Below are 27244 nucleotides of genomic sequence, written 5' to 3' on the forward strand. Positions count from 1 at the left end.
GCTCTGCTCCCCAGGAAAGGCTCTGCCGGGCCGGGCTGCGGGCAGCTGCGGGCTCTCCTCCCCAGGAAAGGCTCTGCCGGGGCCGGGCTGCGGGCAGCTGCGGGCTCCGCTCCCCAGGAAAGGCTCTGCCGGGCGGCCCCGGGCCCGCCTCTCCTCCGCGCCTCAGTGCCGGGACCCGCAGGGGCTTTTCCCGGGACCCGCCGTTCTCCGCTCATCTCCAACCTCGCTGCAGCCGCAGCAGCTCCCGCCCTCCTCCGCTGTCACCGCGACCCTGCCCGCCACAGCCGCAGCGGGGACCCGCGCCCGCCGCTCCCGGGCCGCTCCCGGGCCGCTCCCGGGGCTGCGGGCCACTGCGGAGCCGAGCACCAGGCCCCGCTCAGCCCTCACACGGGGAGCGCAAAGGTTTAGGACATTGAGGGAGAAAATGCCAGACCAGAATAAATCATAAACAAGTTGCAAGACTTCTTTCAAGCTTCTCTCCAACCATTCTTACATGGAAGTCCATGATTTTCCCACTTCCTTCTGGTAAAATGAAATTATTCCTCAGCTGTGGAGTGGTCCCAGTCAAGTCCGAGCACGTGAGGAAAAAACATCTGCTCCCTGTGTGGCAGGAACAGCCTTTCTAGGTCAAACAACTGAAAACGACTTGGCGTAGTGCACTTTTTTTACTGGAATAAGAGCACAGGCAGACACAGCTTGTCAGGACACACTGCACTCCTCCAAACACAATCCTGGGCTCCTTTGCAAACTTCCTGTGCCATGTGGTTTTCTCCAGGAGAAATTAAGGATTTTCTCCTGGCAATTTGAAGATCATATTATCACAAATGAAAGAAAGTACAAAAAGAAATATTCCTAGTAAGAGCCCTTGGGATCTTCTGGGTTGAATTTGGAAGGGGACATTCCCCTTGTTGTGCAATCTCCAACACAAAGCAAAGATGTTGAGTGAGGTCTGAAAGCACCAATCTGACAAGCCTCATTGTCATTCTTTTTTTTTTCAGTGACTTTTGCAATCAGTCTCTAAAGCTGACAACCACAACTGTTCCCTGTGCTCCATCCAGCCACTCTGGAACAAAACAATATTCCCTGCCAAATCAACAATGGACAAGGGGCAGGAGTCTCCTCTTCAGAAGCTCCTGGCCCAGTCTGGAACTACAATGACATACTACACATAGCAGAAGAAACTCCATTTGATTTTTTTTATATAAGCAGAATCTAGGGAGAAGTGCTATAGAAGTGGTATCTACCTATTTGCTACCACAGTGGAGATGGTGAGTCTGTAATTCCTACACCACCTCCTCAGCACCCAGGCTCTAGGCTGTCCAGGAGAGGAGCCAGATCTCTCCAATGGAAAGGATTTCTCACTTACTGAGTATGGAAATGGCTGAAGGTGGAATCTAGTGAAAAAAAAAAGAATTCACAAGAAAAATCTAAGGCAAAACAGTTCTCACCTTTATCAAGTCTCATTAAAACCTGTAAATATTTGCATGTCTTTGTGTGCATTCACAAGTGAAGAGAAATCCAAACACAAGAGATCATTAGCAGGAGCAGAAAGAAACCAAGGTACCGGTCTTCATTAGGATACATAAGGTTAGTGCACGAGATACAAAGAACAAAGTATTTATTGTTAAAAGCTCTTCTACTAATCACTCAGAATCATACAATGGATATGGTGGTTACAGAGTAGAAGGAGTCTCTCCCTTCCCCCTATTCTTTATACATATATTTGCTCACTCTCACAAACCCACTGTTGTATTTTTTAAATGGAGTTCCTCTCTTCAGTGAGTTTGGAAAAGATGTTTATAATACAGGATCCGGCAGAACAGATACATCCTGTTAAACAACAGAGCAGTTACAGAAAGGAGACCGCTTTCTTTAGGAAAAAAGAGCCTTCTTTTCCCCCTTATCTCTTCTCATTGCCTTAAAAGAGTTCTCCACACGAAACCAGATCAACAATCCCCAAATACCTGATTAGCATTTTGGCAAAATTAGGAGCCCTAGAACATACACCAATATTGATTTATATACTAATATTTTCACCTGGCTTCCACAGGGTAACTTCTAAACAATGTGGTAAACAATGTGCAGGTAAAAAACCTGCCAGCTGAGACGATGTCTGCACTACAGCTACCAACCCTGCTATGTCCAATAGCTGAATCCTTGCTGGTAACAGTGAAAGTGCTTTGACAGTGCGTCTCAAAGTTATTTGCAAAACTTTTGGTTCTGTCCTTGCCCCCCACTTCCCAGGCTACGCACTGACTGAGACTGTCTCTGCCATGAGTTCTGTGTGTGTGCATACACACATGCACACAGAATGCACAGACTCATGTGGGCTCTGCTACTTCCAAGAGTACTTTGCACGTTATTTTGTGCTGTGTCTTTCTGGTGCTTCAGTGGTACTCTACTCCGTATTTTAATTTCCTTTCCCACTGTTGTATTCTTCTCTTTATTCCACAACTGAACATTTGCTTCCCGAACTTCAATCTCTAAGAAACATTTGATCTGATTCCTGCCTCATGGCCAACAACCCAGTAGACTAAAAAAACCTGTTTCTAACCTGCCACATCAACACTTCTGCTCCAACATACATTTCCCTCCTACTGGTACTCCAGAATTCCATTGAACCTTTTCCTAGTTTGATGCTATATTTTCTAACAATCTATATTATCATCTATACATGAACTACTTCTATGCACAGAATGTTTTTCTGTGGTATGCAGAGATTTGTACTGTACGGTGACAACTGAAGACCCTGAAACATCTTCTTGTCTTTAATACACACAAAAAGACAACCATCCCGCACTTAAAAGAAATTCCTCATTCACAGTCTGCCATAATTACTTGCCTGTTCAGTTCCACTACCTTTCATTTTCAATGCTCAAGCAACACTTGGTCTAGTTGCTTCCAGAATTGCTCCATTATTTATCTTCAAATAGAGTTTTTCTTTGTTTTGTAAACAAGCAAGCTCTTAGCTGCACCTACGGAACAAAGGACAAAATTTTTCTCTCTCTGATTCAGTAAAAGACCCGAACAGCTCCTGAACATAGCATCAGACTCTCAAATCCCAGTTTAAGCAAAGGAAAGACACCTGACAGCTAGTCCTAAGACTCACTGGTAGTGACCAGTCTTTTTTTACAGACAGTGAAATATAAGAATTTAGATTCTGGACTGCGATCTCCAGAATCAGAGGCTGATTTATGCACACACCCATTTCAGTATAACGCTGCTGCTTGACAGAGGTTCAGCTTTCAGTGATGCAGCTGTGAACACTGGCACCAACACCACATTAGTTTTGTTAATTTGCTCGGAACGAGACTTGGAATCAGATCCATCCAATTAGTTCTACAGAGGCTCTAAAACCAGGCTGGACTCCAGTATGTTGTCAGCTGTGGCAAATGGCTGGTATTGCTCATAAATATCTTCCACTTCAGTGGGAAGGCTCTCAAACCCTAGAATTCCCTGGCAGACATTCTGCAGGCATCTATCTCAGTCCCGTCCCCTTCTCATATCCTTGCATATTTTTCTCTGCATTTCTTATTCCTGCAGACTGAACATACCCCTGAATGTAGCTGCTCTGTTTGCCACATACAGACTAGAGTTTTATACACTGAGCAGCATGCATACATCGGACACAGCAGCACAACAAATATGGAAGCACAGTAGCAGATGACCCCCACTGTTTTTTCCTCATAATGCTTGCTTTTAGTCCAATTAGTGAAGTCCTAAATTAAGTAACGTTTCAAGTCCATCACTGTGGCAGCCTCACAGTCCCTCAGTAGAACCAGTTTAAGACTGCAGGATTTCACATTTTACTGTGAAAAGAGGCGTTAACACAAAAGGGAAAAATGCCCAATCAAGCCATTCCCAGTAAAAGGCCTCAGACAATGAGGTACTTTTTCTCACACCAACAGGTTTTGTGGGAGACTACTGCCATCACATGAATTCAATCAAAAGTAAATTTTCCAAGACATCTCAATACAATGGATGGACTAAAAGCTATGGCACTATTAATGTGAAAACAAAGATTTTAAATAAAGGGGTAAAGAGAAGACTATCTCTTCTGTGACTGAAGAGAAGAAATGTTTAAGTTAAACTAAGAGAGAAATTGGCAAAAACACCAGAAAACACAATGCTAGAGAAAAAATGCATTTATTCAGAAGAGCTGCCTTCCTTCCATATCACATGTGAATTTGATTCTCTTTCCAAGGAGTGTAAGAATGGAGGTGAAAAGGAGTAACCTAGAAGAGGATTTTGAATGCCACATCAAATGGACAGTTATACTTTGGCAGCTGCTTTTTGGACTAGAAATTATATTGTGCCTTTATCACAGCACATCTGTGCACTACAAAAAATTAGGAGGGGAAGGACTTAAGGAAGATGTCCCTGCTTCCAAGTAATCGTTCTATAAATTCCCATTATCTGAATTTGTCATACATTTACAAAGAAGATGATTTCCAAGGGATATGTTCTCTGTGCTATTTAAGGCTGATATGCTTTATAACTCAACAGCATCCAAAATAACCAGCACATATCATGTATGGGAGAGATAAATAATTCATAGTAAGAGGCAGTTCACCTATGATCAAAATGTGAGACCAATCCAGGGACTCTGCTAACATCTTGAGTAAAGAAAAAACTACCATGTGACATTAAGTTAAGCTTCTTGGATTCTACACCAAGAATTAGGAAGTTATTTTCAGTGATGAACCCTACAGGCACACAGAGAAACATTTAAATAATCTGGTATTTTACATATATACGTATTGTTAATATCTGCTGTGTTAAAGGCAGGCATCAGCAAAGCACCATTACGTTATTTTAATTTTCTCAGAATGCCTCATTTGTTGCTAATACCACTGATGCATAAGAAGCTCTTATCCCAGGAATTATTCTCTTTCTCTCAGTACAGTGTACAGATCATACCCATCTAGTGATATGTGATTCAATCTACTTTTCACTGCTGGGACAAAGGGAAGAGAAATTATTTGCATCTACAGAAGAGATGGCCTGACTATACGTCTTTCTTCCAGATGGGCTCTGCATTCCAGGATGCAAATGCTCCTAGTTTGCTCTTTCAGATGGTGAGATAGCTTCTTGCATTGGTTTGGCTGAAATAAAAACTCTATTCAGGAATATAAAGCATTCCACAGCTATAAGAAAGACTATCTTGTCTAATTTCAGATAAGTTACTGTTTGAGACTCTTAGGTACCATAGGGTAAGAACTGCATTTATTTCTCTAAATCTGTAGTCTCCTAGAACACCTATCTCAACCTCCACCATTGGTGCCATCCATGATTCTAAGCATAGCCCATTAGGATTTGCTGTGTAGTGTCTAACTTTCCACTAAAACTTAACAATGTGCGTTGATGAGTGAACCTTTAGTCTTCTTTCACACTGACACTTGTATGGTGCTGTCTCTGGCTGGGAATGGTTTGAGACACCCGTCCTGGACAAGATTTCAGGGTCACTCTAAAGCTGGTGTTCTGACTGGTGTGTTGACGGCACGTTCTCATCCAGTCAGGAAGCAGGTCCATGTGTAACAGTGAGCTAAGTAACACTGAGAAGTCCACTGGTTCGGTGGTCCTGATGCCAATGGAGTCTTGTGAGCAGTACTTATGTGTTACGCACTCCCAAAGATTGTTCCAATTCCTGTCGGCGCTGCTGGATCTGAAAGAAGACGACACACTGTACAGTTTAGCAGATTAAATTACTCAGTGGCAAGAGATGCATTTATAAGCCAGCAGTGTGGATATTTCTTTCATACCTTGCAGTAGAAGTATCTGCTCACAGCTTCTTGAGACCATGGCTCATGATAAAATTCAGCTCTCCGTTCTTCCTCCGGGTTTCCAACCACATCAGTCATCACCTGTGACAAAAATAAAACCATTTTTCACCATAGCTCTTCTTCCACATAGAGAAACTTTCAGATTTACCCAGAGTGAAAATTTATCTACATTACACGTAAAAATGGTCAGAACTGTTCTCAAAGCCCAAAGTAAATGGACAGTGTGTGCTTACTGCCAAAACAGGATCATAGAACAATCAAATGGTTTGTGTTGGAAGGGACCTTTCAGCTCATCTCATTCCCCACCCCTGCTATGGGCAGGGACACCTTCCACTAGATCAGGTGCTCTAGTCCTGTCCAATCTGCCTCCAGCGATAGGGCAGCAGAGGGTTGGAACCACTCCACAAAAAACAGAATTCTGATGACTATGTCTCCTGCATCACAGAGTCACAGGTAAATATAGTTATTGGTATACTTTGCAAAGCAGTGTTATGGAATCACAACTCTAATGCCAGCAGGGAAGAACCTTAATAGAAAAGACTCTTATGGGACTAGTTCTCAGTCAGGGAAAACTGAACAACTATTCCATGTATACAGCTAGAGAAGCTCCACAACACCTTTGTTTGTAAGTTCCTCAAGTAGAGGTCTGCTTTATTTATTTAAACATGCTTTCAGATGCCTGTCCCCTTTGAATACAATATAAATTGTAATAACCATAATCTTAAGAGTAGATTTTGGGAAGACTATTCAGTTAAAAATAGGCATTTATGTAAGAAAGGCACAATGATTTTATTCAAATAATTTCATGGATTCAATAATAAAACTGATTTTGAGGCATGCCAGTTGAAGACAGAAAATGTGAAACTATGAGGAACAAATTATTAATTTTTGCTGGCAAACAAGTGAACTTCTTTACATTTAATTTCTTGCATATCTCAAAGACAAGCTCAAGGACACCTGATAAGATTAAATTAATAAACGCCTAAATTGTGTTCTCATACTATATGATGCTCCTGTGGAGTTTTACACAGCTTTGAATTTACAGAATACATCAACAAAGCCCTGCATTTCAAACTTATTGTCTGGTCGCAAATTGATCTACCATTCCCATGAAACACCACTGTTCCACTGAAACTGGAATACAACCCAAACTATCTTTCCTCCAACCTAAACTATCTTTCCTTTCCTAAACTATCTTTCCTATCTACTCTGGGGTTGCAGAACTCCACTCATTGTCTGTCTTCCACCAACCACCCATCCTAGATGTTTGGCTATACACTCTGTGTACATTTAGATAAAATTCTTCCATTCTGGTTCCACTATTCATTCTTTTTCAAACCTTAGCTCACCTTAAGATCCCTGCTTTGGGACCGGAGAAGGTCTTGGATGTATCCTTTGGGATCCTTGGAGAAACTCAGCATAAAATCACGTTGTATTTTTAGCTGATTTATGGATTCAATTGTCTCATGTATCTGACAGAAAAAAAAAAGCGGATATTCTTTAATTTCTCCCATGCTCCAGTGACCATCAGGTCAGCTCCATTACTGTCTTTGTACTCCTGGTAACGTACAAAGGTGACAATTCTACACCACAGACTTGTGCAGCCCTTCCTAGAGCTTTTTCAATTCAAAAAGCAGCAACTTAACTGCAATCCTGCCACCACATTTTGGTTTCACTTTTACTTCTGCAATACAAGTATGTACAGGATTCTCCTTCACTTCCTGCACTGAACTCCTGCATGGCATGCAGAACTAAGCCATGTCACTGCACAATGTAATAATTTCCCACGTAGAATCATTCTGCCTGCCAAGACTGTGATCTTTGAGGAAAGGTGCTATATAAATATGCAGATAGGTAGTGCCCAGTGTAAGAAAGCAGTTATTCCCCTGGTTACCATCATGATCATATCTTCAATATCTTACTGTAATCCTTAAAAACTCTAGCAGTTTCCTGATCAAGTCCATGTCAAATGAATAGCCATGACTTCTAGATTTTTCTTAAGAGAAAGCCTGTAAAAGTCATGATGGCTGCAAAAGGAAGAGTGTGAACAATGAGAAATCACGAGTATGGAAGGTTTATAGAAAATTAACAATATCTTTAGAAATACTATGGCAGAAATATTAGCTAGTGGGGAAGAATGAAGACTGAAGAGCAGTCAAGGTCCTATAATGGATAATCACCAAGTATGAATGGGAGGACATCTCATGAACCATTTGAACACAGACACACACAAAGGCAAACTTTTTCTGCCCAGTTCCTCTAACATTCTAGCTTGAAATAGTAAACCTATCTTGTTTAGTTTCGTGTATTCATCTCTTTTGCCAAAACAGTGAAGGTGACCAAGCATGTGGGAGAAAATAATTATCCCCTGATCTAGTTATGCCATCAAGGCCACTAGTGTAACTACTACACGGTATGTTAAGAGAAGACAGCTGCTGTCAACTTAAAATCATTCCTTCTTTGGTGAAACGCTGTAGTTGTGTGGAGTGAACTCCATTGGCGTGTGCCGAATTCCCAGGAGGAGACTCCACGGCAGGCTAACTGGAGCAGCCCATGCCCATTCAGCCAGCAGTGACTCCAGTAACTTCACTGATCACAACTTGCCCTATGTTGTAGCAAATATTCAAAAAAGAGGTGCCACAGACAGAGGAAAAGCTGAGTGGGACTGGAAACAGAATAATCCCATGCATGCTGCTTGCAAGCTTATATAGGCAAGAGCCACGACATCAAAGACACTGCAACAGTTACCAGAATCCCTTGTATTGCTGGTGCCCAGAACCCCTTTAAAACTGCATGAAGACCAGAGTTTAACACATTTGTTTGTATTAGCAGTAAACAAAGAGAACCTGGGCCTTGCTCTGAGAAGGCATTTTTGTTTATCCCTTACCAATCCAAATCAGCCATTGACACATGCCAGAACTGGCTAACAGCCCCTAGGACATGAATCCCTAAAACAGCCTGCAAAACCCACCACTGCCTTAAGACAGATAATATTATTTGAAGTGCACATGATCCTCTTCCACTAACACTTAGAACTGCCAAAGTGGTCCAAGTGATTTTCCTGCCATACACATCCTGCATTACCACCTAACACAGAGAGCCATTCTGCAGTTATGAATATAAACCCCACACCTGAGTATGAGATTCTCCTAGCTTTGGCTTAGCAATTTAACAAGACACCATGACCTCTCAATAAAAAGTTAATCATACAGTTCAGGTGGTTCTCAAGCATCAGGGGACTTAGTATACTACCTGTGAAACTCTATCATCTCCACAACCATGTCAGGCCTTGGATCAAATCCTAAGTGGGAATGCCATTCACCCTGATGTATTCCCACTGCATTTGGCTTATTCATCCCTTGAAAGCACGTGTCCTTCACAAGTCCCCATCTCACAACATTACTGTGTGACACGACACCAAACACATAATGAGTACATGGACCATGGGATACTTTACTCTTGAGCTAATACCTTGTTATCCAATGCTGTTATCTCCTGTTGGTTAGCTGTTGAGAGAAGAAAACTACTCATCTGGCCCTTTAATGGGTCTTCAACTTCTACATCTATGTCATAACAAGCCGTCTTCTTCTGATCGTTGGGGTCAACACTATGGAGAGTATAACACAAGATCATGAGAACTGCCATAATGAATCAGAATTAATTTCCAACCAGCCCAGAATTCACTCTTCCATAAAGCCTGATGCACATGCTGTGAAAAAAAGTGTAAGAACAGGGTATCTTTATATATTTTCCTATTCTAGTATATTCTCTCAGCTTTTGTTAGTCGGATTTCAAAGACTTTTGAGCTAGAGCTTTTGCCCAGACCATCAAATTTAATTTCTAGCATCCTCCTGAGACATGTTACACTAAATGCCAGTGTGGTTCTTTGGCTTGTCCTGTCCTAAATTCATCTTTAGTTTGCCAACTTTTAGACTTAACGTTTACTTTGTTGTTAGACTAAAGTTTCGTAACAAGAAAACAGTCTTCAGCGCAGTAGTTGGTAAATCAGACTTCAGTCACTGTCACTTGCAATATAAAAATGCTGACTTCTCAACCCTACCTGTCAAATGTGTGGGTTGTGTGAAATTCAGTATGTAGCAAAAAAAACCTGCTATTAAAAAAAAAAAAAAAGGATCTAATTGAGCTTGACTGACTTGGGGGAGCAGAAGAACTTCCAGGGATGGAATTGCATTAGGAGTGTTGTAAGCAGGTGGAAGAAGGTGATCCTTCTCTATTCTCAAGGCCGATGAGGATGCACATCTAGTACTGTGCTCAGCGCTGGGCTCCCCAAGGCAAGAGATATATGGAGCTACTGGAGAGAATTTTGCAAGGCCCGTGAAGATGATTAAGGCATTAAAGCACCTCACAGCTGAGGAAAGGCTGAGAGGTCTGGGACTAGTCAGCCTAGAAAACAGATGGCTGGTGGGGAGGGAACTTACCAAAACTTGAAGGGAGGGTTTAAAGAAGATAGAGCCAGGATCTTTTCAGTGGTACTCAGTAACAGGACAAGAGGCAGTTGGTGCAAACTGAAACACAGGAGGCTCCTTCTGAACACGAGGAAACACATTCTTACTGTAAAGGTGACCAAGCAATAGCACAGGTTGCAGTAAGGCCCTCAAAGCCCATCTGCCTTTCCCCCAGCCCAGAGTCTCCCATGTTGGAGACGCTCCAAAGCCATCTGGACACAGCTGCAGCCAACCGGCTACAGGAGGCTCTGCTTCAGCAGGGGAAGGCATTTGACCAGATGATTTCCAGAAGCCCTTCCAACCTCAAACATTCTGAGAATCTGTGATGCTGTGGCCACCAGCAAGAAGATGAGCAGCAGAAGGAGTGCTAAAGAAAAACCCAGGTCCAGGTCTGGTTCTGCTGCATGTGTCGAAAGCCACAGAGAAGGCTCCACGTTGTCTTTGGCTCCATTGCTCCTGGCTGAGTCCTGTCCTCAGGCCTCCCAGAGTCCCGAGCCCAAGTCAGTCAGGGCAGCAGGGCTGTGCAGAGGGACCCTGACAGGCTGCAGAAACAGCATGGCACTTCAGCACGGTAAAGGTCAGCACAGGAAAAGCTCTGCTCCTGGGATGGGATCACACCGGCCAGGGGGACAGCTGGGCATCGGTGGGGTAGAAAACAGGTTGGCAGGAGAGGACTTGGGGGCCCTGAGGGACAGATAACAAGTGCAGAAGGAGTCTGAGGGGTTAGGCAGCCATAGCAAAGGTCAGCTGCAAAAGGGGCTGCATTAGCACAGGTTTTGCCATCAAGCCCAGGAAAGAGGCTCTTCCTTGCTACTCCACGCTGGTGAAACTGGATCTGGACCAGCGGGCACAAGAACACAAAGGTGTGACACCCTGGAGCAAGGCCCGCAGAGGCTCAGGAGGATGCTGGGGGCTGGAGCACAGACCTGCCAGGAGAAGCTGCAAGAGTTTCTCCAGCCTGGAGAAGAAAAGGGAAAAGGAGATCACCTGGGAGAGTGCGACAGCCATGTGGACTGGTGGAGCACAGAGAGGGCCAGCCTTCCCTTGGAGGTGCATGAGATTACAGAAACTCACTGCAGCATGGGCAATTCAGTCCTATAAGGAACTGGTTTCTAGAAAATCATGATGGTAGTCAAAAAGGGGGATGCCAGAGATAACCTGTTTGTACTAGAAGAATAGTGGAGAGCTATGCTTTGCAGTCTGCTTGTGCTCTTTAATAGTGTGGAAGATGTCTCGCTTCTTTGCAGAAATGGAAATCCCAGAGAGGTAATTATTTTTACCTCTGATTCCATGTATGTCAGCTGCAATCAGGAGTGCAACTGATGAAAATCTCCACTTCTAGCTTGAGCTCAGGTAAGATTTGACTTCTACCAGCATCTCTACTTTATGTCCACTTGAACTCCATTGCATTATTTCTTCTTTTTCTTCAAAAAGGGAGGTTGTTGGTGCCCAGAGAGTGATTCTACAATACTATTATAATTTCTAGAATGAGTTTATATTACTTCACATTTTTGTCCCTGTGCATATCCTCTAAAACTAGAATTAATAATTTTGATCTTCCTGTAAAGGCAGGCCTGAGGATTTATCTAAATTACAAGCACATACATTTAAGATTACTAGTCATGAAAAATTCCCTGTAGTAGTGTGCTGGTTTTGGCTGGGATAGAGTTAATTTTCTCCATAGTAGGTGGTATGGGGCTGTTTTGTGAATTTGTGCTGGAAATGGTTGGTCACACAGAGATATTTTTGTTATTGCTGATCATTGCTTGCAGCCTGTCAAGACCTTTTCAGCTCCTCACACTTCCCACCAGTGAGGAGGCTGGGGTGCACAAGGAGCTGGAAGGGACACAGCTGGGACAGCTCACCCCAACTGACCCAAGCGATATTCCAAACCATGTGGTCCCACACTGAGCAGTAAAATGGGGCAGGTGTTCACTGCTCAGGGTCTTGCTGGGCATCAGTCAGTTGGTGGTGAGCAATAGTTTTCATCTGTATCACTTGTAGTGTTGGATTTTGTTCATAACCATCATCATCGTTATACTGTCTTTCTCTCCCTTTTACCTTTTCAACACTCCCTCCAGCCCTGCTGGAGAAAGAACAAGTGGATGGATTAAGAATGGATTAAACCAGGACATGCTGAAGATTGGATTAAACCAGGACAGACAGTTGGCATACTGTTTGAGTGGCTGATTACATTCACTCCAAAAAGCTGAATGCAGAGTGACAGGGCAGAGCGTTTGTGAGACCCTGTTTTAAGCTTGGTTGGACCAGGCCCTTAAGTATCCTTAAGTCCTGGATAGACTTTGAGCCTGATTTGAGTTTGCATGGAGGAGCTCTCAACAACCACCAGTAATCCCTTCTACTGTAAATTATTCTGTGACTTTATGAGTCTAAAAATTACTTACTTTCTTTAAATTCAGTGACAGACTTCCAGATTTACTTTAGTTTAGCCCAACACTGTAAAACTTCACTGCAAAAGTACTACCTGTTCCCAGGAAATGAGTTCTTCCTTTGTCCACACTGTTATGTCAGTACCATTTAAGGTTGTCAGGTGCTGTGTGGTGCACACAGCCTATCAGAGAATGCGGCTAGACACAAAGCTGTAGCTTTGTGACACACACCTGTTCTTTAGCTGGTACCTGACAAAAAACACACCCTCCAGTACCTTTTTGTCATCTCTCTGCCGCGAAAACATAATCATCAGCACCTTGTCATTTTTCTCTAAGCAATGACTATCTATCTCTGAGGACCTTTTTGTACCTTTTTGTCATCTCTCTGCCGCGAAAACATAATCATCAGCACCTTGTCATTTTTCTCTAAGCAATGACTATCTATCTCTGAGGACCTCAGCTTTTTTGTGGAATATCAGACAGATCACTGAGTTGTGCCCAATGACAGTACATACACAGCTCTCAATCTGCATGGCCACCAAGTTGCTTTTTCATTACTCTGTTTGATACATTCAAATGAATCAAAAAGCAAACTTTATTTTCATAGCCTATGTAATATTTAAACTTCTTCTCATGTATGTTACAAATTTAAAATAAAGAGCCCAATTTTAAGCAAATTCAGAAACATTTGCTTAAAAATATACTGTATATATTCTGTAGGAAATCAAATCAGTAACCTAAGTAATAATAATTTTAAACCCCCAGAATCAAGAGTTCTGACCCTGACCACAGAGAAACTTGGAAAGGATTGAAATATCTGAACAGTAAAGTTGCAATCCCCAGAAGTCTCTTTATCCCCCTCCTCCATGTACACAGCTGTCACTTAAATAAGGCACATGCTGGAGGAGCCCGAGAGAGCTGAAAGCTGTGTTTCACCTGCTATGCCAGGAAGACATCTGTTTTGACAAGGATACGAGAGCTCAGTATCTTGGTCACAATGACCTCCTCTGAATCCAGACATTCTTTGTTGTTAATCTCTGGACATCTCTTCACTCCTTGGCATTCTCAGGATAAGACTAACAGTCAAGGAGCTGATCCAATCCCAACAAAGCATGCATGGACTGGCCCTGTATTTGAAATTGTAAGGCTCTTGTTCATTTTACATAATATATCAGTGATTAGAATGATTGCCCATGATGGACAATACTTTATTTCAATTTCTTTTCTATCTCTTTTTGTGAGCTCAAAATTTCATTTCTCTCCTTAGGAAAAAGCCCAACTAAAGGTATTCTAGTAAATACAAAAGCTGTTTTTCATACTCCTATAAAATTGGTGCCATGCTAGTGAAAATAATTCAGAACTATACAAACTAGAATGACACATAGACCAAACACACACCAAAGTCCAAGGTATTCATCTGGAAGTTATAAAAACTGGATTTTGGTCCCTAAACCTACTGCAGCTCTTTCTGTTCTTTATCTAGTGAGTGTTTTGCACAGGACAGCACTGAGCTGACCAACCAGCTTACCTGATGATGTGGTTTATCACTATTGGGTCTGGCGGCAGCAGTAGGTTAGTGAGTCTCTGAGGAATTTCAGAAAACTTTAGCCGTGGACAGTCAAAGATCTGGAACACAATAAACAAAAAATTTTGTTTGTCCAAAGCGTATCTTGCAGTTAAATGAGAAAGTAAGGGATCTGTAGCTCACAAGGAACTGAGGCAAATACAGAAGGTAGTTTTGAAAGCTGCAATTCAGGTTCCTTGCACAGATTGAATTTTTGGTCACTTCTATCCCTGAACTTTCATCTGGGCTTCCAGACATATCCATCAGGCCATGACAATTTCAGGTGTCTCACTTTTGGTTTCGCTGCTGGAGGGACCAGGACCCTTCACTGGGACATGAGGATCAACTGTATCAATGAGGGGAGAGAAGCAAATACTCCCTCTCTATCTGAGGGTTTACAGCAGCACATTGTAAAGAAAATGACTGAATTTTTTTTCAGAGAGAAAAACAGAGAAAAACCAAAAAAACCCAGAGAAAACACAAAAACGGTTTGCCTTTTTCCCTCCCAAGGAATGTTTCCTGCAATATTTTGTGCCAAAGGAACATACAAGAAAACATTTCTGGATTTTAAAACCATTTGCAATTTGTGGGTTTTTCAGGATTACAGAAAAATAAAGTCAATGTGATATTATTTATTTTTAACCAAAGCCTGAACAGCCTCTTGGGAGGGATCCACCCCTTTCCAAGCAATGGTTGATAGTTACTTTCTCTTTACTATGGTCCTGAAGCTAAATAGAATCATAGACTCATAGAATATCCTGGCTGAGAAGAGGCTGACAAGGGTCATTGAGTTCAGCTCCTAGCTCTGCACAGGGCAACGCTGGAAATCACACAATGAATTTCTGCTGAATTCAGGAAGAAAAAAATCTGGAAAGGGTTAAAAGCTGTAAAGTTTGTAAATTTTCTGTGAGCAATGGCAGTGCATTGACATGAATATAGAAACAACACTCTTTACACCTGGAGTTTTCAGAAATATAATTATTACAGCCTTTGTTTCCTACTGTGATTTTTAATGCTCTGAACAAACAGACTTTTCTCTAAACATACTCCATTTAAACTGACCTTAAAAAACCACATATATAAAAACCTATATATTATCATTTGCCTTAAAATGTGCCCTTATGTGGAGGCAATTTGTAAAAATGTTCAGGCCTATGCCAGTGCCTCTTAGGGAAACCATTTTCACCTGACAGTAGAGATACACTACTCATAGTGCTGTATCTATAAACAGAAATAACCTTTGCAGCTCCAGAGACAAAGTGCAGGCAGGGTTGAAAATAAAGGACCCTCAGGTTGTAGAACAGACATACAAAGTCAGATGGTCTGGCTCCTCAGATAGGGTATCTTTTGAAATTCAGTTTTCTCATGTGAGTGAATTTGGCACCAGAAATACCTAGAAGCCAGCTCTAGGAACCATTTGCAAGGTTCTGTTGCTTTTGAAATACCTTTGAACCTTTTTTCTTGTTTTTGCTTGTAACACAGTGGATTTCAAATCTCCCTGCTAATGTAAACATTGTTTTTAAACAGAAAAGGATCAGTCTTCATCAACTGTAAAAGCTGTGCTGGACTTGCCTGCATCCAGGAATTCAGCCAGCTAGTTTCTGAAGAACAAGGAAGTAACAAAACTTACTGAGTCTGCAGCTCACTCCTTATTTGAGTTCTGAATTCTGACACTTGATAGAGATGACTGTGGAATTCCCACCCAAAATCTCTCCACACCAAGCTCCATGCCATCTGCTCTCATCACTGGCTCAACACTCGTGTCACTCTCCTAACACGGATGCGTGCCCGAGCGACAAGAGCTCTAAGAAGGGAAAAGGGACCAAGGACACGTGTTAGTGAGAGGATGATGGGAGACTGGAAACTAAGGGTGGGTAGAACTTTCATAAAGCTTCTCACATTCCTGCCTAACTGGCGTTAGTGGTCTGAACTAAGGTAGGCTCTGAAAGCCTCTCTGGCTACAGTGATCGTGGTGGGTCAGGTAACTCATTCAGTGACAATTTTTTAGTCTGTACTGTCTCGTGCCCTTAGATACAAGGACAACATAGCAGCATCGGATTCAGAAAAAAAAATGGCACACCAAATGAGAAGACCAGTATTACAAGGGGTATGCCAGAGATAGTGGTGTATTCTGTACTGTTCCCCTGAATGATATACACACACTTCCAGCCAGGACAATGCTTTTCTTTCCAGGAGTTATGTGGCTAAAACTACAGAATCTACAGAAATATTATCAGACTGGAAGGCATTACTAACCAAATTTCTTTGCCCTCCATCTCTCAACCTGAGAGTATTAGAGAGAAAAACAAAAAAACTTCATCATGAAATATTTTGTTTATTGTAAGGGGATTCAGATTCCTAAGTAGTAGCGTCAGCTTTGAAAGCAAGATCACCTAATTAGGACAATTTTTCCAGAAACCAAAGGAAAACAGAAACACTCAAAACAATCCCATTTATCTTTTAAATCATTGCTAGCACTGAATTCTTATGAAACTATTCCAGATTAGCCAGCTCTTGCAGGGTGTGAGAGACAGTCTTCTAGAAAAGCAATCAGCTACTTCCCAACTCTCTCATTTAACTCATTTTCTGAGGATGAGAAGACAATTGTCAGATGTCATAGCATTCCTGCAGAATTCTAAGACAAAGGAGACCCAAGAGCCAATAAGTGTCTAATGATGAGGAGATGCATTAGGAGAAGATAGCTTCAACAACTTCTTATTCTAACAAAGTTCTTAAACTGAAAGTTAAAATAAATAAAATTGATAAGGCTCTTCTGCTTACTAAAAATAAGATAAGTACATCTGTACAGGGTCACACAAAGGATCTGCTGCAAATCTACCATACTATCCTGCCCTTGGTAGTGGCCAAAAGTGGATACTAAAGGAAATATGTAAGAACAGGAGAAACATATACTTGTTCTTCCCTCAAAGAAAATCTCCCTGCTTCCACAGTTTTGCATTTAAAATAGCCCAAGATTTTTTCATCCAGTGGTTTGTCAGATTTGGAACCTATATGCACTTTTAGCATTTGCAATGTTCTATTGCAAGAAGTTTTGAAGTTTAAATATGCTTGAGTCCTTTTGTTTGTTTTCAATTTGCTACCTGCCAGTTTTAGTTGATGGACTGTAATTATTGACCAAAATATAAAAAACTACTCCTTTTTCACCTTTTTCTTTCTGCTCATGATTTTTCAAATGTTTTTCACCTCCCCTTTCCCATTTCCTCTTTGGGTTGGCAGAAACAAAACTCAGACAAAATTGGGTATAGATAAATAAAAAATGGAAATCAAATAATCTAATCAAGAGAACAAACAGAAATGTCATTTTGCCAACAATTCTTACATGGTTTTAATATGGAGTTGTCACTATTTTTGAAAAAAGACTGCATGCTGTAATCCTCAAAAAACCAAACCCTAAACAAACAAGAGAGTGACTAGATAACCATGATCACTTTGGGTTTATATTCCTAAAATTATCCACAAATCCCACAATTATTTTGTTGCATTTTGTAGTTTCAAATGTGCAGAGGTGTCTTCAAATTTACTTCAAGCATTGGTTACTTTGAGCTGTTGTAGGGCAAATTAATAACAGAAAATAAAAAATTAAAAGGAAAACCAGGACACAAATTTCATCACAACATTTACTTTCATTGGTTGCTAAAACATTATTCATTCATTGTAACTGCCAGTATTTTCCTTACACAGAAGTATGTCACAAACCCTACTTTCAATTGCTTTCAAAGTAAGTCATATGAGCCTGAAAAACAAAGCTCAGTTAACATTACCTTTCAAAAAAACCCCATAATCATATTCACAGAAAGGGTGGAGATGCTTTTATGTGGTCTTGGTTTTGACAACACTGGCACATGGAGAGGGTGTTAATGATATTAGTTGTAGTGGCTGCTGAAAGCCATTCAGTACTGAGGATACCACAAACCATCAAGGGAAAATAAAAACCAGTAATTTTCATTCATCCCAAATTTGTGGCTGAATGTTAGGAGTTTGCTTCTAAACAGTGACTGTGTCCAAAAACAAGAGTTACCTGCTGGAAGTACTTGTCGCAGTTAATGTATTCCTTATCATGGGAGTCCTGCAGCTTGTTTGTTTTGATGTACTGCCAGAGAGCCTGGATGATGGCCGAGCGTGTCTGCGTGTGGATCCCCAGCAGCCGGGCCAGCCGTGGGTCCAGCTTGAACTGGGGAGGCTGGAACAGAAAGCCAAGGAGGGGGCAGTACAGAGGAAAGCAGACAGATAGGCAAGTATGAAGTTTCCGTTTTAATTATCGGGGGACTCTGTTCCTCAGGAGAAGTATCCCATTCAGTGGCAGAGATTGCAAAAACACAAGTTTGTATTTTTGTGTCCCACCATTGGCGCTCTGGAAAAAGGACCTTGTACCAGTGCCATGCACACAGACTACCTGTAGCACATGCTTCAAATAATAAAAACTTGCACCAAGACTCAGAAAGAATTTTCCCTTTCAACACTGACGCAAAATTTGACTTTTGGGAACAAGAGAAGAAAAAGAACAGCCCTTCCTCTGAACTACTGGAAGTTAACCACAGAGAGAGAAGGAAGGCAGGATGACACTTCCACAGCTGCTAATAAATGCTGTCTGATGTCAACTTGGAACTCTGTTCAGGCAATGAACCATTCTGGTGCACACCAAAAAATTTACCCAACCACAACCAATCAATGGATTTTATTTCTTTTCCTAATCTCAGTGATATAATTCAACTTCCCTGTTCTCCATCTCTTGTAACATAAACCCCTTGGATAATCTAGAATTGGATGCTTCTTCAAGTGTGTACTCATACTCAGGTTTAGTATTCATCACATTAATAAGCAAGGATTATCTGATGGATGGTGGGTCACCCAAAGCTAGCTTTATAACAAATCAGGACCTAAGAACAAAAGAACATCTACTTTAAAGCATAAATTTATAATTGTGAGCATAACAAACATCATTATATTATCTTAACAGCAAAGATTCTCGCTGCCTATATCAGTATTTCAGTTAGCCCATATGCTCCCTAAAATTAATAAAATTTTCTCTTTGTTAATATAGAATGGAGTGTCTATATCCTGAATAGATACTATTTGCCTGGAGGCAAAAGAAGGTGGTAGAGAACAAGTTCTTAAAGGTACACCATCAAAATGCATCTGAGCCTGAACTGTCATTGAAAAGGGGGATCCCAACCTACTCACAGCAGTGAGAGTTTAACAGTTAGCAGTTTCCTTAAGACAGCAACATTTCTTCCAGGGACGGTTTCAGCCAGATTAGTGAGCTCCACAACTGCAGTATCCATCGTTTGTGCCAAGGTAAGGCTGCCACAGCTATACAGCTAGTTCAGGTATCACTAGCAAAAGCTTCTCCTCTGAATTTTTTTTTTTAAAGAACCACATGTGTAACTTGTGTGCAACTTCTCTGACTATCCTCTAAAAGGCTAGAGGAGGAAATGCATATTTTTTCTGCAGATGGGCAATACAAATTATCATAATGCCAAGACAAATATTTTGCTAGACTATATTAGAAATTCACTTGATTTGTTCCCTTTAAATTTTAAATAATCCGTCAGTTTGGTATCATTCTAACTACAACGGACCATGTGACACTGCAAGTACAAGTATATTGGGTTTTGAGGTGTGTGACAAGACAAATTTGCTCTGTTGCACTAGGTCCCAGAGGCTATATGTTCCAGGCTAAAAGCAGTACACTGACCTGGTAGTCCAACATGAGGAGTAATGTGCATCGCACGCTGACATCCCCAGGTCTCTTCACCTGGAAGCCATCCGTTTCCTGGGTCGTGGGAGTTCTGTGCCACTAACAAAGGGAAAAACAAAATTGTTGGTCTTTTTTTCACTGATGTCCATGGAGGTGCATCTTGCACAGTACATCATACCAGAATCAGACAAGCGCAAGCTTTCTGAAGATCTGGCAATCTAAAAAAGAAACCCCATAACAACAACCAAACCACAACACCCCCCCACCACCTCCATCCCCTCAGCCATTTCAATTCAGCTTTAGTGCAGAATCTGCTCTGCTGTTAACATACTTTACTTGTCAGGAGATATGTGCACAATATTTTCATCTTTTCATACATTCTGTTCTAAGATGTGCACTGCAGCACTAAATCATCTATGCTTTTAGAGTAGATTCCTTTAGCAAATATTCTTAAGAATAATAGAATTTTGAAAACTTTGAAAATACATGAGATAATGAATGCAAAGTCCCTTAAACAAGGGAGGCAACAGGCACCAGGTGTTTATGTGTGCCAGTAACTGGTTTGTACACAAAGGGTGCACAGCCTTCTCACCTCCACAAGATGATTGTCAGGTCCATAAAGATCTTTGTCCAGTTCAATAACCAAACTCTTAAAAAAAGATGAAAACTTCCGCTTCTGTTTGCTGAGCTGTACAAGCAGAAGAACCAGATGTTGCATTTATTAGCTTGTGCCCGAGACTTCTCAGTCTGTCTTGAACAATAAATCCCACGTAAACCACAAGTGTGATCAATCTAACTAAGTTCTCCCTCTGACAAAAATAGGACAAGATGCAAAAAATCTCAACAGTAGTGGAACAGTGCACTTTTTAGGGAAGATTTCCTTGACTCTTAATGTTATTGAAAAGGACTGTCTTGTAAGGTGAACATGGCATCCATGAGAAAGGTCCAGAGAATGGCCATGAAAATTACCTCAGGACTGGAGCACCTGTCCTGTGAAGACAGGCTGAGAGAGCTGGGGTTGGTAAGCCCAGAGAAACACAGGTTGCAGGGAGTATTTAAAGGGGGCTTGTAAGAAAAATCAAGGGAGACTTTTTACCAAGATCTGTAGTGAAAGGGTGAGGGGCAGATTATCGGTTTGGACTGATCTTAAGAAGGACGTTTTTTACTCAGAGAGTGGTGAGGCACAGGCCGCCTACAGAAGCTGTGGCTGCCTGATCCCTGAAAGTGTTCCGGGCCAGGTTGAATGGGGCTTTGAGCAACACAGGCTAGTGGAAGGTGTCCCCCTCCAGGGCAGTGGGATGGAATGAGATGGTCTTAAAGATCTCTTCCAACGCAAACCATTCCATGATCCTAAGTCCTCTGTATACCTTTCTTTTTAACAGCCTGGGGTTTTTCTGATGAATGCTAATTTATTGGTCTTTACAGTAAGTTTTGCAGACTCTCATACACTAACCATAACTATTTCCTTTTAAGTTTTTTTATTTTCATTTAATTATCAGTATTTGTTGTTTACTGCACAGCTCATACTGTCTATATTAAAAACTAGAAGGTCTATGATTACCTGACTCTCCACAGAATACAGGCCACAGGATTCCAATTTGTTTCTTTGTATTTAATGAAGATAATATTCTATTTTAAAATGCTAGAAATTGAAAAGCTATGTTGTTCCAATAAAGAATCTCTTTGTTTATTGAAATTTATGCTCTAATTTCTAAACTGAATTTGTCTAACTTCAACTCCAGGATGCTGCACTTTGTCACCACTTCCTCCTCCAGCAAGACTCTGATTCATGTACAGTTACCTCCAGACAGACTGAAAATCTTGTCCTCTCCATGCATGCACATTTCCCATCTGTTTAGCCTATAAATACTTACCTGTGAAGTCTATTCAAATAGATGACACCTTTGTTAGGAAAGTCCAGCCTTCCCCAAGGACAGCTAAATCCACCACTGAGGTTTCTGAGGACTTCATAATGGTAAAATGTTTCTTCCATCCTTGCTCTAACCATTCATACATCCTGTTGTACCCCCTAAGAATACGAAGTACTGCCTTTTCCTTGTTATCCTGCTTTTCACAAGATGCAATGCTCACTGTAGGCCAGAATTACCCCACCTGTTGTAACCTGAACCTTGCCATCTCTTTAAAGGAATTAATCTCAGCCCTCTTCTCTCCACTTCCTCCTACCTATCCTGTCCTTATGTCTGCGTCATTTTCTGCTGCACTCTCCAACATTCCCATTAGGGCCTTATCCCTCACTTGGGTTGGGCACAGTGCCTTCCTAGCAGCAACACGTCAACACTGCCATTCAGACATGTTTTGTTTCAGTTGATGTCCCCAGTAAAACCTAACACCCCAAAGGACAATCTTTAGATCCTGCCAGCCCCAGTGAAGCAGAGATAAGTCATACATCGTCCAGGAGCTTCCCCTCCACGCGCAGCTCCCACGAAGCAATGCTGCCATCAGAGTCATCAGCGTCTGATTTTGCAGGATTAAATGTGTTGGAAATGTAAAGTCTCAGTTTCCGCTTTTGCTGTTATGCACATAGAAAAGGGAAAAGTACATATCCAGTTTAAGTTCAGGGTCTGAGGAAGCTGCAGGAAAGGTGATAATTACACATTTAATAGGGAATCTCCATGTTTTGTACAGCTACACTGGTTGTATTATAATTTAAGATTCTGTTACGTATGAAAATACATTGAAGAGCTGAATCTGAAAATTCCTTTCAAAAACTCTTGGCTATATAAACATGCTGAAATTCACTGTAAATGGAGGAAGACAGGAGGTTGCCATGCCTAAGAAGTGATACATCCTATATTTCTGGATTAGATATCTGAGAAATCATTGTGAGTAAAGCATGGTATTATATACTTTCTGGCTTCAGCCTAGCTAGATTGCCAAAATTCAGCTGCAACTCTATTGCAACACAAATGTCTTTCATAGTTGCATAGTTCAGATTTGTAAATGGCAGTCACAAATACAGCTCATACTGCAAACTACCTGGCAGACACATCTCTGCCCATCTACATTCTGCCATCATGCAGCATCTGGTAGCAATCCTCCTGCAGACACACCTGAACACACTGACACCGGCTGCCTTACTCTCCTCTTCACCCCACCTGCCTTCACCCTGAGCAAACATGCTGCAGCTCCAGCTTGCTGGGAGACCTGAGTGAAGTGCTTCATCCCTAACCCAGGTGCTCAAGTCTGACAGAGATAAAATAATGCTAATACATTGTCATTTTTACAGACCACCTGAAATTTCCCAGTCACTGTAGCGGCTTATGGCTGTGTCATTTCTCAGTGCCCTTCCTTCCGTGCATCATGTGGAAAACCCAGCCATTAAGTCTCATGCATTTCCAGAAAAGACTCTTATAAAAAATTACTTTGGGACTCTGATCTCCAATACCTATGTAGAACACAATGTCAAAAAGGCTACAGTTGTCAAGTTAATGCCAACAAAACAAGGTAAGAAAGGCGCAATCTCGTACAGCTTATACACACATAGGAGGGAATGAAGTTACATACAGCAGATTATTCAGCATAATCTGGCATAGAGGAATGGGGAAGGCAGAGGTGTATGGTTGAAGAGGAAGAGGAAAATTACTGCATTCTGCCACATCTGGAGAAGACAGTGACAGAGAGGTTTGATAGTAATGGAGTGTTGACAGTATGCTCTGACAGGGAGCAGGATTTTCCAAAGTGCCATCAGTCCAGAAAAAGACAGGTTTATGCAGATAAGAACAGGCAGATTAGCAGAAAAACATTCTTGTGAATCCATGTTTTATCCATCCTTTCCCACAGGATTTCTGTTGCCAGAGTGCTATTTCATAATATAATTATTTTAAGGATTTCAAATCTCTATTTTGTGTGGTAGACTTGTGAAGGACTTCACATTTCTAAACTCAAAACTCTTCATATTACCCCGGACATTTTATGCACCATTCCTAAATTTTATCTCCACCTGGATTACTTGCAGAACTGTATCTACATACACAAGCAGGCTTTTACTTAATAGGTATCTAGTGTCACCAGCACCACTGGCTCCTTATAAGAGGTACCTGGGAATGGTTCTGCTCCCAGACATTTTGGGAGGCTGTCTCCTCTTCCAGGTCCCAGAACTAGACAATGGCTCTTGAACTTTCCCTACATACCCTTATTACCAACAGTAGTAATGCATACTTTGTGCAGTGGAATTTAAAGAAAATAAATTTAGAAATCCCTAGTACAATTTCAGCACTGTGGCTCTACAGTCAGGAACAGTTACTTTGGACCCTTAAGCTCCTTCTCTCCTACTGTGACTATTCTCCTGGCAGCTGATTCAAACTACCATCAAGGAAGCAAGACCCTTAGCAGAGACCCAAGAGTACAGTATGAATCCTACCTGAAGGGATCTATCCAGTAACAACTCCAGCATGCACAGCTATACTGCTATCATAAGGATGTCCAATCTTGGAAGATGCCAGTTCAGAGATGAGATATAGTCAAAACTCAGTTCAAGAAAGAAAGACACCAACATGGTGCTGGGTTCGGTTTTAGAGTACAGGCCACAAAGTCTCTTCAGCTGCTGATACACACCAAAAACCACTGCATTTGGTTCCCTCTCAGTATCACTGTTCCACATTAATATCAAGCTCATATCCAGAAGGCTTTCAGAATGACATATTCTTCCATCTCCAGTTGAGCAACTCCATCTCATCCAGGCATGAAATGATAACATTTATGAGCAACTTTATTGCTTTTTAAGCTTTGTAGCTTAAATAAAGCGGTGGCAAGAAGCGACTGCCCTTCAATAAATTCTGTAAATTTCTCAGCCATGTGCTTTATCACACAGATCTAAAATCCCTTCTCCTCTCTGTATGGTGGATTCTCAGAGAACAGAAGGGCAAGCACCAAGGAACTCTCAGTAGCTGGAAGCAAAAACTAAAGAGAAGACTTATAGCTCTAGGGCAAAAAGAAAGCATCACATTTCATCTTTTCAGACACACCAGAACTTTATCACCCAAAATGGCAAAGCTAAGCAGGGAGAGCTTCACAGAGATTTGATCAACATTGTGATTCAAACAATCTCTTGTCCAAAAATCAGTAAATGCTTGATCTCCTTGCTCTCGTACAGTGAGACATTGATCTTTGACTCAGCTTCAGCAAAAGGAACTTTAAATAGCAGTCATATTAAAATGAAAAGTCTTCCCCTAAACCCATTGTATTTCACTTACAATTTCTCCTTGAGAAAATGAAAAGGAAAAAAAGTAATCATATGTAACAGATGAGTGGTCATGTCAGCAATTAACTCCTGCAAGGCTTCAGCACAACTGCTGGGCGAGCTCACATGAAATCAAACAGATCTGAATGGGAGGCAGACAGGAACAGTGGAGCAGCACACTTACAGCTTGCTCCAAGTTCTCTGATGTCATCTTCACACAAATCAATACAGCTTTAAGTTCAAGTAAATGGGTGAAATGCTGGAAATCTGCCAAATCCTTCAGAAAACTTTCTCTCGTTTACAGTGTTACTTTTTTTTTTTTTCCAGTTTCCATTAGTATTGAATCCCTAACAAGTTGAATCAGAAAGTAAGTATCTGATGATCCCATGATCTGTGTGCTATCCCCTAGACAAATCTCTATCAACTGCTGAACTTAAGTTTCCTTCAATGAACTCTCAGGCTGGACCCAAAACCTCCTGGACACTTCCAGGGAAGTTGTGCTTGGGATTTCAAACCAACAAAATTGTTAGCAAATAGTCTACTGCTGACTGACTCAGACTCAAAATCTGACTGCCAATCTTTTAAGAAGTATTGTGCAAAGAGCTCTCTAAGTATATCTTAAAGGTGAATTTCTATGAACCTCAACATAGCATAAAAACCTCAAGCACAAAGCACAGAAAAGATTAAAATCTGTGTTTTCTACCTTTGCATATACAGTAACTGTTTCCTGGTCTCACAGAAAAGAAAAACTTTTTAGAAAGCAAAATGAACAGTGGTAGCATGGAAACTAAAGATCAGGAGACAGAAAAAACAATGACCACTGTCTGATCATTATAAAATACCCAAATTAAATGAAGAATGTCCATATTAGAGTTGGAATATAGAGGCATCTCGCTCAGAGCAGCAGCAAGATATGCCAAAATTTGTAGAGGAAACAAAACAGTTAGGTAACTCCTGAAAAAAAAATGGACATGAACTTAAAAATGGCCAACCCAAAGCAGAAAAAACAGTGACTTGGTAGACTACACAAGTATCATGAATAATAAAAGGAATGAGACAATATTTACTGAGTTCAAAATTGTACTGACACATGAAAAACACTTGCAGTCAGTTCTATAAAAGCATAAACAACAACAAAACGCAAAAAAAAGGTGAAGCAAATGCTACAGAGGAATAAAATGGAAATCAGGACACACAGTAGTCTACAAAATCAGCTGTAGCAGCTTATTTCATAGCTGTATATTGTACTTTCTCAGGAGAGAATGAGGAGTTATAGAGTGACAGGTAATAAGAAGAAGCCAGGTCCACTGAAAAATTATTTTTCTACAGGGATTGGGAGGAATTAATTTTTTACTTGAGAAAAGAAAATATTAAAGAACCTGAAAGACATATTTAAAACACCGACTGATTAAAGGAGATAAGGTGTTCGGATTTTCTTTATCTCATAATGCAAAAAGCAGAACACACAGACTTATGCCACAAGGCAAGTGTTTCAGGAAAAAACAAAACTGCTTTCTGGCAACAATCCAATATCAATTCTTCAGTCATCTTAGAACCTGAAAGTGGGGGAAAAAAATCTCAATTCAAAAAACTAGGGAAAGATACAGTATGATGGTGTTCTGATGCTACTACTTATTTTACACCTAAAAATGGAGAACCTGGAAGCAGATAATTTAGTTTGGAAACTGCAACTATACACATATCTGGTAAACTGAATGTCTCACACCAATTCACTGCAAAAGAGTGACAGTCCCTGGGCAACTCTGGTTTTCATCAACCAGTCTCTGGTTTAGGTGAGATGAAACTACTGTCTGTGGTGCCAGGAGTGGTGCTTGGAGTAGGAGCCCTGCTTGTGTCATGGTCACATCCCACTTTCAGTCAGAAGACCCTGGTTCAGGCTTTGGGATGAAAATCATCTCAGTCTATCTCAGGGTTACACAATGGAGAGAAATAAGCATTTCTAGGGTGTTATTTATCTACATTATTTTAAACATCCACTTCTGTATGAGAAGAATTGTGCCCTGAACACCACTGCCTATACCCAACTTATTCTCTCAACTATGAAGGGAGCTGAGAGTGACTAGCTCACATATAAATGAATGAAATGGCTATGTCTATACTT

At 41.2% G+C, this 27244-nt stretch overlaps 1 protein-coding gene across 7 annotated transcripts in view; it reads right to left on the minus strand.

The window, feature by feature from the left end:
* Positions 1 to 1601: 1601 nt before the first annotated feature.
* Positions 1602 to 27244, minus strand: part of SMARCD3 (SWI/SNF related, matrix associated, actin dependent regulator of chromatin, subfamily d, member 3) — a 76572-nt gene continuing 50929 nt past the window's right edge. For all 7 annotated transcript variants that reach the window (XM_064407291.1, XM_064406395.1, XM_064406908.1 and 4 more), the window contains 9 exons: positions 22330 to 22452; positions 20515 to 20610; positions 19920 to 20021; positions 18243 to 18404; positions 14168 to 14265; positions 9255 to 9390; positions 7133 to 7255; positions 5763 to 5864; positions 1602 to 5665 (listed from right to left, as the gene is read on the minus strand). In XM_064407291.1, the coding sequence (XP_064263361.1) occupies positions 5612 to 5665; positions 5763 to 5864; positions 7133 to 7255; positions 9255 to 9390; positions 14168 to 14265; positions 18243 to 18404; positions 19920 to 20021; positions 20515 to 20610; positions 22330 to 22452 (996 nt within the window). In that variant the 3' untranslated portion in view covers positions 1602 to 5611. The remainder of the gene's footprint in view (positions 5666 to 5762; positions 5865 to 7132; positions 7256 to 9254; positions 9391 to 14167; positions 14266 to 18242; positions 18405 to 19919; positions 20022 to 20514; positions 20611 to 22329; positions 22453 to 27244) is intronic.

This window comes from Passer domesticus, chromosome 1, assembly GCF_036417665.1.
Source record: "Passer domesticus isolate bPasDom1 chromosome 1, bPasDom1.hap1, whole genome shotgun sequence".
In the NCBI taxonomy this organism is placed as follows: domain Eukaryota; kingdom Metazoa; phylum Chordata; class Aves; order Passeriformes; family Passeridae; genus Passer; species Passer domesticus.